The sequence below is a fragment of the Orbicella franksi genome, chromosome 7 (assembly GCF_964199315.1).
Source record: "Orbicella franksi chromosome 7, jaOrbFran1.1, whole genome shotgun sequence".
In the NCBI taxonomy this organism is placed as follows: Eukaryota; Metazoa; Cnidaria; class Anthozoa; order Scleractinia; family Merulinidae; genus Orbicella; species Orbicella franksi.
This window is the reverse complement of record NC_138151.1, coordinates 20684804-20698824: the sequence shown is the minus strand read 5'-3', so window position 1 is coordinate 20698824 and position 14021 is coordinate 20684804. Positions and strand designations below refer to the sequence as shown.

Sequence of the window (14021 nt, the reverse complement as noted above, 5' to 3'; positions counted from 1 at the left end):
ACTTCCTTTTATCACTCCTTATGCTCTTCATAACTTCTTTACTCTTTTCCTTGTATTCTGTTCTTAGTCGTTTCTTGATCCTCTCTGAACGAGTACTTAGAATCTTCTTGTTTATCTCTTTTCTTTGGTCAACAAGCGCCCATGATTCTTCTGTTATCCATGGCTTTCTTTTCTTCCTAGGACGGCCTAATACTTCTAAGAAACGTAAAGTCATCTTTCTAAATGACCTTCTACGGTAGGCGATTGGTGAGTCCGTGGCATGACCTTCTGTTGCCTCGCGAGGGGCAAATGGCCCACTTGCGTGCCCGTAAAATCCAACTTTGCACAAGATGTTGTGTTTGAAAAGGATGTTTCTATTTCCTGGACTGAAAAATACGACCTCGTCTACATCTTTAGAGGGCTGGTTGATTTGTGCGAAACAGAAATGATGCAAATTCGGTTGAAACAGTACGTACTGAGCAAGTGGATATTTTCGCCTTGTCCTCGCCGTTTCGCGGAGTTTATCTGTGGACAGCAATAAAGCGTTGCTGCTACCTAAACGCGGTTAAATTATGCATGTCTTTCTTTGTTTCCCCCTCTAATACTGGAATGCGTATAAAGCGAGGTGTGTTCTCGGCTTCAGAAGTGTCATCGAGTTAACCACCGCGATTAACCCTTACGGTTAACCATTCTGGTAAAACATTTTGGTTCCAAACTGCCACGTGTCATTTGAATTATACCTTTTTCCGCTTTACAGGAATTACGAAAAACCATTTAAAATTGTCTAGGATTATGAACTAGCAACAGAGAGCTTTGCGAGAAGGTTTATATGGTTAACCGTTCAATTGAAATAGGAAGGTAGTTACTTAGTTAACTTATTGTCTCCGGCAAACGGTTAACCATATTTCAAGTGTCAAACTCGACTATTTTGCCACCAAATTGCTTCCATCCTGCATTTCAAATGATGTGAAGTGAGAAATTTTTTAATCTTCTGCCAGTTGGAAAGAACAGGGAAGGTTAGGTTGCAAAACGCTGACTTTCAAATGGTTAACCGTTGTGGTTAACCGTTGTGGTTATTCTTGCGCGTTAATAAAACACATGGAACCCGGAAGTTGTCGTATCGCGTGCAATGGTGATATATCTGATTACTGTACACAGATAAGCATTTCATTGGGTTTATTCAATTTATTTAACACTATTCCGTTAAACAACACAAAGATCTGCTACTTTGCGAATTGATAATCCTGGAAATGTCTTAAATAATGGACACGAGTTCTAACCTTCCCTTAAATGCCATTTTGCTTGAAGCAAATCGCAAATTTTGTTTTGCTACAGGCGGTTACAAGTTATATTCCACGAATATCTGCACTGAGCCTTAATCTAGATTAACGTAGAAAAGTTCTGTCCAATTTCCAGAAACAAAGTGTACGTCATTGAGCCAAAATCGAATTAAAGTAATCGCAGTGCCAGGAAGACGGTGGTTAAGAAACTGAGGGCAGCAAATGTTGAGAGGCAGTCAGGTGAGCGGCCACGCAAATGAAAAGTCGCTGAATGACTACGATATGAAGGAAGTGAAAGGGAGCATCGGGAGCTATCGCACATTATCAGCGGAACTCCACAGCCAACAACATCAAACAGTTCCCTAGTATTTCCAGTGTGGTCTTTTCCAACCAGTACGGAACAGATCCAGCAAGCAAGCAGCCATCACGCTTTCACTGTAAACAATTTCCACAACTGTCAAGTCACGTTTAACGTCATTCAAGGACAGTGCGGTTCACCCAAACGTTCAGATCAGCATTAACTGTCTGTTCGAGCTAACTATTACATAAAAATTACAAACTTAATATAAAAGCTTGATTGGTTCATAAAGTTTTCGTAAAAAAATTCACGCTCGGTTTACCTGTGACAAGGTTGTAACTGATTGGTTCAAATAAAACATGTGAGCAGAAAGGAAGCTATTACAGAGTTGAGAGTCCATAGAAGCGTGACGGTCGCGTTTTCTTGATTTTTTTTATAATTTTGTTGAGAATATTATAAATAAAAAATTGCATGATCGCTTGTGCATTTCGTGATATATGGTCACTCGGGATGTTTTTCAAGTTCTCAAATTGCACTCGCCTGCGGCTCATGCAATTTTGAGAACTTGAAAACATCACTCGTGCCCATATATCATGAAATGCACCCGCGTTCATACGACTTTCTATACAAATAGTAAATTGAAAATAGAATACAGAGTTTGGGGAGAAAGTGGTAAGGAGATTTACCTTTAATTTTGTTCACCTACCCACAACAAGCAACTGAACAGTATCTTGAACAGCTTGTACACTGAGACTTTCAGGTGTAAGTTTGCAAACAAAGAACCTTTCATCTGCTTTCTGGATTGAGCTCAGTGTGAAAGTGGCCTGTCCAGGACTACTTCCAACCCAAATTCCATTCACACGTCCACTGTATGGAGGATTCTGTATAGTACTGATTGTTTGGAGCTTGTCTATGGAAACCAGAACATCTTTAATTACAACAGAACCATCGCGTATTGTTCCCCACTCAACTATGTCCACGTTTCCTCCATGAAAGGCCCAGGTGAAGTTAACAGATGAACCAAGAACTCCAGTCACCTTGTTTCCGTTAAAGGGTGAGGTGAACTGTGGTCCACAGACTGCAAAAGGCAAAACTGTCAGTGTCTCCCACAAAGTATTAAAAACCCTTGGGAAACGATTTTTACTTCGAAACTTAAATAGTTTAACTGGCAAAAAGATGGAATCTGCATTTGAGCCTAGTGGCCAGATAGGGTGAAGATCATCTCTGGTTTCCATGGTATGAAGGGACTAAGAGTATTTCTACACCTTGAGGATAGGATGATATCCTCCATCACAGCGTTACCCACATTTACACTCCTTTGTGGGGGGAGGCATATTTAAGTGTCTTGCTTCAGACAAAATTGCCCAAGCCAGTGTCCTAGCTCGGAGTTCAGCATACTATCCATAGCCAAGCGCGTTATCTATGTCATTCCCTCTTCTCCCCTCCCCGTCACTCTAAGTGTGATCTCAGTAGTGGACAGCACTTAAACAAAGCGAATTGACGGCATACGGCTAAAAATATTATTTCATCTAATTCTTCCTTAAACTGAGCAGGCACAAAAATGCAGCCGTTCCTCTAGGGGACACTCAGTTATTCATATACACAGCGAGCTAGACACACGGCTGACTGCTACATTGAAGAAACTTGGAAGAAAGAGGCATCAAGCAGAAAGCTCGCCAAAGCCTGAACGGCAAAATACCACTTACAAACCCTAGAATTAAACAACTTATTAAGTTAAGTAAATGCAGGTGAACAATCATAAAAGATGACTGTGACGATAAATAAAAAAGTCAATCTGTGAGGTTAAAGGTCCCCGCAAGAAGTAAACACTGAAACGGGTATGCAAAAGAACGTAATAAGGGCCAAGATTTAGAAATCCCGTGTGGTACACTCTCACCAAAAATCCAAGGAGTACCCCACCCCCGAGAAAACTGCTCTCGTATGTCATTTACGATTATCAATTTCTTACAGTCATCGTTGCGTATTCTCCATAACAATCTCACGTAACTTTGGCTGATGACAGATAATCATGATTTCGCGGTAGATAAAAAGTTGTTTTTTTTTATCCCCGGGTTTTATCCTTTTAATGAATTACATCAACATTTCACAGAATAACACGGGGCACGTTGGTTAACCGTATTACAAATTCAAACAAACTTAGCTTAAAGGCTCGCGTCAGACGCGGAACTTCACATGAGACGGACTAAGCTGATCGACTAAACTGAGCGAATTAAGTTCATGATAAGTTCGACGTTTGGTAGACCTAAATTCGAATTAGGATCGACTCGAGCTTCATCCGTTTGGATCGACTCAAATTGCAATTTACAGTAGTTCGTCTCATGTGAAGTTCGACGTTTGACCTGGGCCTAAACTGTCTTTACTGTGAATATGGGCTTCAGACAACCATCTGAAAACATCTATGCCTTTATATAATTCTATGCCTATATTAAACTTATCTCTGATCAGACTTTAACTTCTAGGTTAACGAATGTAATTTGTCCATATTTGTCACCAACATCATTCTATTTTCAATACATGCAGCAAAATTACACAGATGTCGAATTGATACTGAATCACTGAAACGTACCTGCATGCGGAAGTATCGGAAACAGGATAAAATACAAGACGTAGCTTGACGAAAGAACGTTCACCGCGATCATCAGCCCACAGAAAACTTTCAAGTCTCTGAACGGTAGTGTCGCGGTCACTCATGGAACGCAAAAAACACTCGTTTGTCGCCGCTGGATAACAAGTCTCAGTTGTCAAACGTCGCCATGTTTAATCAGCCTGATCACATCACGCATAACGCTATTCCAAAACTTGAGTCACACAACACGCATGAGAGAGAGTACATGTAGGAGTAAGCCTGTTTTCCCTCTGAACATCGTGTCCATATTTAGGGCCATTTATGAATTTATGCCAAAAATGGTGAATAAAAAATTGTAGAGAGCAGGTCGATTTCCTTTGGAAACGAAATTTTATGTGGACTCGAAAATCAATTGAGCGGAATAAGGGCAATGGAATGACAGAATAGGAGATAGACTTGCTCACATGATGTCAAAAGATGGCTTGCTGTTATTGGTTACAAAATAGACCTGGTGAGACAATTTCAGATCGTGAAAAGTACAATGTATAGCTCTGAAACAGTACTCACCCCTGCTGTTTCCTCCCGGTTTGTATTCAAGTTTATCGACTTTGGTAGTCAGTTTAGGCTTTCCCCTGGCCCTTATAGGATGATAGCGGTGCTCCGGCGGCCCGAAGGGTCGCCAAGTGGAGCCCCATAACTATAGGAAGAGAACCACATGTATGCATAGAAATAGAAAACCAAGCAACTCTTTTTTTCATGGTCAACATGGCTAGCGGCGTGGATCGCGGGCACGCGCGCCTAACGACGATGACGTCGCGCAATAAGGCGGCCATACTCCAGCTAATACTTCGATTGGGGCATGCAGCCTTGGTTTACAGCCTACATATTTTACACTGGACATCCATGATTAGGTCAATTGACACCTGTCAAAACAAGGTATCCGCTGACCGGTATCACGTAGTGATCATATTGCGGGCTCAGGTTTAGAGCTTATTGAAGTAACTTTTTTTAGTTAACCGCTGGCCAAGTACGAGTTCTTCGATTGCATCGCGGGTACATATCAGGTTAACTTGTCGTAATCTGGGGCCTGTTTCTCGAAAGAGCCGGTAACTTTTCGGGCCCGATAGCTCACCGGGTCCGTTATACTAAACATGCATAGCCGAATTCGCCTTGCATACGGCGGCTGCGCCTGCAGTACGAGCGGCAGTCAGAACTGAGCTCTCCTAACGAATCGACACGATAATGGCCTTTTCTTCAAAATAAAGACAATGCTAAAGTGGCTTTGGCCTCTTCTAATAGTTAACTTGAGAATTTCGGGTTTAATTTGATGAGGAACAGCACTTTATGTTCAAAATAAGACAACTATTATCCCACCTGGCGACACTCGACGAGTTACGAGCGAGTTGCCATGCCGGGCGCCGGCGACCCATTTTTGGCGCCAAATTGGAAGCTTGGAGACACAAAATGTTTCATATTTTTCACTTGTCACAATCTGATATGGTTTTGGGAATTGTAAATCCCTATTCGTGAATATTATAGAAAAATTCACTGCCTGACGAGTGAATTCCACGTTAAATTTCACGCAAAAAACCGATATCACACGAATCGCGAAGCGATGAGCGTTAAATTTCACGCGAAAAACCGATATCACACGAATCGCGAAGCGATGAGTGCGATATCGGTTTTTCAAGAGAAATTTAACGTGGAATTCACTCGTCAGGCAGTGAATTTTTCTTGAATCGCATAGCTAAAGCCACCTGGACGAAACTAAACATTTTGTATTTTTGTGAGCCGCGCCAGGGCGCAAACAATGGAAACACTTTCAAAGTCGGGTGTCAAGATCTAGCGAATAGGAAACAAAATATTTTTAGGATGAAAACCACTTTTATTTCAAACTCTTGGAGAAAGCAGTGCCTCACATTTTACAATCTTCAGCGAAAAAACTGAACGTACAAAATACGGAGTTATTTAAGAGTTTGTGGAAAAATTCTTTCATTCAATGAATATCTTGGATTTCCCTGTTACCATACAACTTGGCAATATGTGGCGCCGACAATCAACAACTGAAATGCTCAAGCGAAAGGGAAAATTCAAAATATTTATTGGAGAATTATTAAAAGTTACTCCAGTAAATATCCTGCCAACTGCCCCTGCCATCAGGTAACTAGAACTACTGGCACTGCTGTCACGGTTACTAGTAGCTGCTGTGTTGCTTAATGGGGCTGAGCCGTTGAGAACAATCTCCCGTAAAGCATGACTTGAATCGCTGTTGGTAGTTGTCGTTTTTGGGTTGAAACCGGCCGACTTATTCGACATTCGCCGCTGTTTTTCCAGAGGATTATGGCTGTAACTGGATATGGACTCCGGATTGGCGTGGCCAGTGAGCTCTGAGATCTCCAGTGGGTCGAAATCATCGCGGAGCGCTTGGATGACTGTTTTGCGACCACTCGAATTTGTGAATTTGCCGTCCGGGGAAGCAATGGACGCAGTACCCTGCATTTGTTTTGCCAATGTATTTTTACCAATCCTCCGTAGGAAAAAAGATGGCGACTGGTACATTTACCCATAGGTCTTAGCGCACGAAAATCATCGCGGAGCGCTTGGATGACTGTTTTGCGACCACTCGAATTTGTGAATTTGCCGTCCAGGGAAGCAATGGACGCAGTACCCTGTATTCGCTTTGCCAATGCATTTTTACCAATTCTCCGTAGGAAAAAAGATGGCGACTGGTACATATACCCATAGGTCTTAGCGCACGAAAACCTTAACAACGTTCATATAAACGTACAGAAGAGTTATAAAATCTTCAAACCTAGGCTACACAATCTCCTTAGTACAGGGACAAATATTGCAAAAATTTGGCCTTCTTTGTGCCTTATAGGCTGTGTTAGGCTCGCAAGATATTGTGGTAAAATGTACAGCCGCCATTTTTTTTTTTGTACAACCGCCATTTTTTTCCTACGGTGGATTGGAACCATCTTGTACCAGACATTGGATTTTGGGCTGTCTACTGGACTCAGGTAGAAATTTCCAGGAACGTTATCACCCTTCGGACGATGGCCAACGTCCTCGATAAATGCTCTGTGCGGATCTCGCTCTCCACCGTCCGTCCTCCAAATCTTGTTGTTATACTTTCTCGCCCGTTTTTTCGCAGTCGGTTCGTCTCCCTGGCGGTTCTTGGTTTGTCGCTCTTTGTATTCGATGTACTGCTCTGTCACGGTGAAATCACTTAGTTGACAGTCATGTTGTTTTTTAAATCCTCTCATTTCTAAGTTTGTGACATTGTTCCACCATACCAGATGAATAAGAGAGCGGGGATTTTGAAGGCCGATTGCACCTGACGACCATATCTTTTCAATATCTTCTGTTTCCAATGGTTGAGCGGCATTTGGTTTGTTGCCAAGACCTTTTCGCCTCAAATCCTTTTTCTTCATGGATAGCATCGTTGAAACTTCTTCGAACTCAATGGCTGAAGATTTTTTGGAGTTCGAAGTTGTCTACTGCCGGTGGACATGGACGCTCCAGAAAATACCTTCGTAAACCATTGCGGTAAGTTTGCAATGTTTCTGGTTCATATTCTTTGCCTTTGTTTTCTTTTGTCATCTGCCTTATTTCTAGAAAGAAGTGCTTGAGAAGCTGCAGTGCTTCTTGCTTTGAAATTGCATCGAAATTAATTTGTTTGCCATGTTTTTCCTTGAACCAAGACTGCAAAAGGCCTACGGATGTAGTTGTACTTTTTGAGTGTTTTCTGAAACCATATCGTCCTTAAAAGAGACCAGTTCGTCATCTGTATAGGTCACAATGGTTTGCTTTTCTGGAATAGATGCTTGACTTTTTTCGGCATTGATACCCGTTTGGTTTTCTTTCGCGGTGCTTGTTTGGTTTTCCTCGGTAAGAACTTTCGTTTGGCTTTCTTCCCTCGTCTCTGCCATTTTGTTGTTTTCTTCAATGCGTTTTCTCGTACTTTTGAGTGTGAGTGGTTTCCTCAAATTTTCTAGAAATTTAAATTTCAATTCAAAATTTGGCAGACATTCATTTTCTGTAAATTCGTTCATTTCCAAGGTGTATTTTTCCTAGCACGAGTTGCATTTTTGTTTTCACGATAGCAACAATTTTTGCTCGCGACTCACGTCAGCAATATCCCGTCATGCACAAGTGCAATTTGACGCTAAATACCCTCTCTTCGATAGCCAATCAGACCGCGGGTTTACCTTTAGCTATGCGATTCTTTTAAATATTCACGATGGGATTGTAAATATCGAAATTTGATTTTCAAAACTGAAATTACGGATTTCTTCATATTTTGCCAGGAGAAACCCTTTAGTCAACTATTTTCGAAAATAAGACTAAAACTTACCAGAGAGTTTTTGATTTTGGGAAATCCGACAAAATTAGAATTGCGGTTTTCGTGCTACGGTTGTCATTAAATTCAGCCGAAAACTTGTGCATATTCACATCGCTTTCAGAGAAAGACGTCTCGGTGTACTTAAATTATCTTTTGCATGTATGTTTGGTATCACAATTGCAACACAAATCTATCAAAGTATTGCCAAGAAGTGCACTTTCACTTCGGATTAGAAGCACCCGAAGATTGCTAGTTTTTGCACTTTGAAAAAACCCGGAAAATGGGGCATTTTTGAAGGCGATTTTCGTACCTTGGTACATGGAAATTTAAAAATATATGTATATTTTTGCAAAGCCCGTTTATTGTTTTATAACATATAAACAGCTTGGGCAATTGAAACGCCGTATGATACGAAGGTATAAAAAAGGCTTTTTACGTGTAATTTGCATGGCAATTACCATGGTCGCGTTACGGAGCCCAGTAACTGCCATGGTTTCCCTTACTTTTTTCTGCCTTCATGTCGACAATTCTGTCCAGTTTTATGTTGAGTTTTTGGCCGAGTTTTTTCTGTTGAGTTTTTTGTCGAGTTTTTTTTTTGCCAAGTTTTTTGTCGTGTTTTTTGCCGAGTTTTTTGTCGAGTTTTTTGACGAGGTTTTTTTGTCGAGTTTTTTGCCGAGTTTTTTTGTCGAGTTTTTTGACGAGGTTTTTTGTCGAGTTTTTGACGATTTTTTTGTCGAGTTCTATGCCGACTTTTTTGTCTAGTTTTTGGCCGACGTTTTTGCGGAGTTTTTGTCGACTTTTTAGTCAAGATTTTTGTCGATTTTAATGCAGCAAGTTTTCAGTTTCTCCAGAAGCAAGCCAAAATGGCTGTCTTTGTCATTCTTACTGTACTCGCTCTCAATACCTGGACTAGTGAAGGCGTTAGACTTCCAAACTATATTCCCACATTGCAAATGAACCCTGTGGACGTAATGACATCATCGAAAGCTATTTTCGTCTAGGGCTTGACTATACAGAAATTCTCTTGTATCTCATGTTATTTCATGGCATCACCTTAAGCCTTAGACAAAAGAATCTTGAAAACCAAAGGACTTGGAAGGAGAAGAAACCCTAGCGATTTAAGAGAGATGTGTCAAGCGGTCGAAGAAGAACTGTGAGGAAGTGGAAGTAACATTGGTTATAGACAAATGACTCAGCGACTTGTGAACGACTACCGACTTGTAGTGGACAGAGAAACTGCACGGGAATTTCTAAAAATCCTCGATCCTGAAGGGGTCGAACTAAGGGGAAGGAGTAGTCTAAAGAAGAGGCAATATAGGAACAAGGGACCTAATTACTTGTGGCACATAGACGGCTACGATAAATTAAAGCCCTTTGGCTTTGGCATCCACGGAGTCATCGACGGATTTAGTCGTAGAATTTTATGGCTTGATGTTGGTTCCACTAACAATGATCCTTCTGTTATTTGTCAGTACTTTGTTACTTGGAGGGACAGCAAGGGTTATAAGGGCTGATCTCGGAACAGAGAATGGTGACGTTGCAGCAGTACAAAGATTCTTTAGACGAAATGCGCAAGATGATTGAGCAGGAATGAGCAGTTTTATGTATGGAAAATCGGTTTCAAACCAACGAATTGAAGTTTGGTGTAGTATTCTTGGGAAAGACTGTACCAAGTGGTGGATAGACTTCTTCAAGGATATGAGAAGCGTTGGGCTTTATTGTGATGATGACTATATTGAAGTAGAATGTCTTAAGTTCTGTTTTATGAACATATTGCGATATGAACTTCATCGGGCAGCCAGATTGTGGAATGTCCATAAAATTCGTCCATCAACAAACGTGGAATCCCCTCCTGGCCGGCCTAATGTGTTATGTTTTCTTCCGGAAGTATCAGACAAAAGAAATTATATTACTTATGTCGATTTGGACGAGGAAAGATGCTGCATAAACGAACTCCACAGAGTGGTTGTTGTGAAGAATGCGTACAATTAGCCGGTATAATAATGGAAGAAAAGGATTTGCAGTTTCCTAGCTCGCACAGCTGAAGAGGCAGCGACGTTGTACGTAACCCTGCTTGAAGAAATCGAGAAAATTTAGTTGACCTGAATCAAGAGGGGGCCATTATTTACTTTCTGTCGATACTTTACGTTTTTGTCACTTTAATACTTAGCTATTTAGCAATCAACAGGAATGAAGGTCCAATTCTGGGTTTTACGAGTACAGTGTGTTTCAATTTACATTTGTAAAAGCTGACCTTTTTCAAAACCTATATAAATGTTGTATTACTCGGAGAGAGCGCAACTGTTGAGTTTATGTCATGTTATGGAACAGATCATAAGTTAGTGAGGTGAAATCTGAATTAAATTTTGTCTCAATTAAGATTTTCAGTCAAGTCTATTTAGCTTTCTTTGTAAATTAATGGAAGACTTGGTGGTCTTGCCCGACAAAACTACATGACCGAGTGCGAAAGTGTTGAAAATGAAGGCTGGCTCTTTCATTGTTGCACTAAAAATAGTCAGGGGGTGGTCTATTTTTCCGAGTTGCATGATATACAAACGTACTCAAATAGCACTGACGAATAACAAAACTGCTCATACTTCTCATGTTTAACGAAACTGGTATTACATGTATTTCAAAACTTTCATTTGTTGTATACTCTATGACCTCTTTAGGCAGTCTTTTCGATCTAAGAAAATCAGAAACTCCTTTAAAAAAATGTATATTCCTTGCGTGGCGTTGTCCAAAATGTTAATTCTCTCGACAAATTGTTCATACTATCATTGTCTTCTTGTTCTAAGAAATAAGTGCGAGCGCGCGCGCGTGTGTGGGTGGGTGGGTGGGGCGGGGGGGGGCGAGGGGCTAACCCTGAGCCCTTCCCCCTGCGCAGTCCATGTCATATAACCGCAATGTTTCCGGCAACAAATGCCGTTCAGCATGTTAGTTGCCAGAAACAATGCCTCCTGTGTGGCTAACACCCACACACGGTGAGCTAGAATTAAGGAAACCTTGTCCTCACCATCGCTGAGTTCATTCACGAGGTAAGTGAATAAGAATTTGTTCAGAGCCACCTGTATGACAATCAACCATTTAAACTCCAACTACACATTCTTTTGTTGAAAGGTTACATTAGCACTTCAACAAGACAAAGGAAAGTTGCTGTTTCCGTAATTGTACGTACCGAATAGCCTTAAACCTCTGTTCTATAAAATAGTGTAATCTAATAATCGTACTTTCAACTAACATGCCTTCATATTAACATCAACAAAACATTAAAATATCACTAATACTGTGACTATACTGATTATGCGTTGCAACGATGTGTCAGCCAGCACTGTTGGCATAACCTAGTTGCTCTTACTGACAAACATGTGATATCCTGGCTTTGAAAAATCTTACCGAAAGCTCTTGGCTCGCGAAAGTGCTTTTTCATGTATTATCCGAAAGGTTTTACTGCAACCCCTGTAAAGCAGTTTTATCGATGGTTTATGTTAGCTTGACCACATGCATGTAGGTACTGGGTTGCGCTAAACAATGCGCACTATCGGTTTCTAACAATGTTGATGAAGTAGAGACAATCATAACCACACACACACACACGAAAACTAACGAAAATCTTAACAGTGACCAGAGTCTTAAGGTCTTGTCGATATTTAGTGTAACTCAACTCCTGAAAAACACAGGCATACCCACATCAAGCATGCCAGTTTGCGGGCAACTAAGCAGCAAACACTGGCATGGTGACGAATCTTCACAAAAACATAACTATAACAAAACTCGGCAGTGGAATACAATCCGTTTTTAGCTGAAAGGGCATTAAATTAAGAATACTTCAAAATATGGTTGGGTGCCTTGCGACGTTAATATGTACGTAAATTTACGAATGTCCTAAGCCTATGAATGGGTGCTACAAAGCCGGATTCCTGAAAAATAAAGTAAGCTTTATTTTTTAATTATTTATTTTTAAATGTATAAATATCCTCAATGAGGCCTTATGCGCCACTTGGCATGAAGTAGTTAGGTGAAGGTGAAGTGAATATCCTCAGTCACCTTTAGAAGAGAGAAATATCTTGAAAGAGATTTCTTTTCCTCTATAAAACTTTGGCGATTGAAGATGTCTATACACAGTGCTGGATCTATGTTCATATAAACATCACAAGGTGTCCAACCATATTTTGGAGTATCCATTATAATAACAGTTAATAGCCAGACTCAACAATAATTGTCAACACAACAAAGTCCCAGTTCTCCTATAAAGTAAATGGGTACAGATATGTACAAACTAGGCCCAGTTACATAATATCATTTTGCCACATCTTCTTGGCAAGAATATTGGTGAACTCTTCCCGTAATTCTGGAAACGTATCATACGTGGATGGGAGCTCCAGAACTCCAGAACAGAACCACAGGTATGCGCGATGGGCCGTCTTACTAATCCATCTCAAGAAAGAATTAAGTTGAGCCTGATCCATTCCTCTCACAAAGCGTTTTAGAAAATCTACTGCTGCTCGCTCAGAGTTGTTTTGTGGATCTGCTTGTATCATGCTCAGCACTTTCCGGTTAGCGGGCTTAACTTTCTGGTACAGATTAGATAGACCTTAGATTGTAACCATTTCCACTTTACCTTTCAGGATCATTAAGGTCTCTCGCCAGGCATCAGCCACATACTGGGGCTTCTGTACCATTTCCTTATGGGCAACTTCGAGGATGAGGTCTCTGGCATTTTCCCGGTTTGGGACTTTCCTGCAGCCAAACCTGTCAAGCACGTCAATCGGTTCCTCGACATCTAAATTTCCTTTCAGTGCCTCAGCAACAATGTCGTCTTCATCTTTGGCAGTGTAATTCTGAAAGGACTTAAGTAGGGTCTCCTCATGGACTGACTTCTCACCAAATAAAACACTTGCAATGAATGCTTGGCTGAGCATACAAGGGAAATAGCCAAGATCCAAGAAGCCCTTGGTAAGAATTGGTCCAATAGCTGACCACTCATTGGATTGAAAGTCATGTCTAAGGGATGAGACTCTTTCTCCAAGAGTGGATGAATCATTAAATTCCTGCCAGAAGCAGGAAATAGCATCACGATAAACACCACCGACGTCAACTCCGCGTTCATCGTTTCCTTTGGCGTCGACCATCACAATTTTCAGCTCAGAAGTCATGATATCCTTTGCCTGGAATGCCTCTATCATGTCACGATAGATTCTAACTCTTCTAATCCTATGGATACTGAAAAAAAAAAAACTACTCTCAGGGCCTTTAACCATGCAAATATCCATCTCCTCTTAATCAACATTTGTTTAATAATTATTAAACAGGTGATTTTACGACTGTGTTCCTGTATCATGAAAATTTTAATCACTACATAACTATGTCAAGTTTTTTGCTAGCAGTATGCAATAGTATGAAAAACATCACTAGATTCTAACATGCCATTGTTTAACATCTCTCGGAACATCCGTCCGCGAGCAAAGTAGTGACCAGAAAGTTTCTGAAAAAGTATACCAAACATTATCCGGCAATTAAATCGAGAAATCA

The 14021-nt window shown here is 40.8% G+C and overlaps 1 protein-coding gene and 1 pseudogene across 2 annotated transcripts in view; one reads left to right on the top strand and one right to left on the bottom strand.

Annotated features, from left to right (window-relative positions):
• The window catches only part of LOC145492319 (neural cell adhesion molecule 1-like), a 30833-nt gene extending 26303 nt beyond the window's left edge, over window positions 1-4530 (bottom strand). For both annotated transcript variants that reach the window (XM_081471747.1, XM_081471746.1), the window contains exons 1-2: window positions 4145-4530; window positions 2264-2635 (exon numbers count right to left, since the gene is read on the bottom strand). In XM_081471747.1, the coding sequence (XP_081327873.1) occupies window positions 2264-2635; window positions 4145-4217 (445 nt within the window). In that variant the 5' untranslated portion in view covers window positions 4218-4530. The remainder of the gene's footprint in view (window positions 1-2263; window positions 2636-4144) is intronic.
• A 4822-nt stretch (window positions 4531-9352) lies between these two features.
• LOC145493635 (uncharacterized) lies at window positions 9353-10073 on the top strand (annotated as a pseudogene).
• The last annotated feature ends 3948 nt before the right edge of the window (window positions 10074-14021 follow it).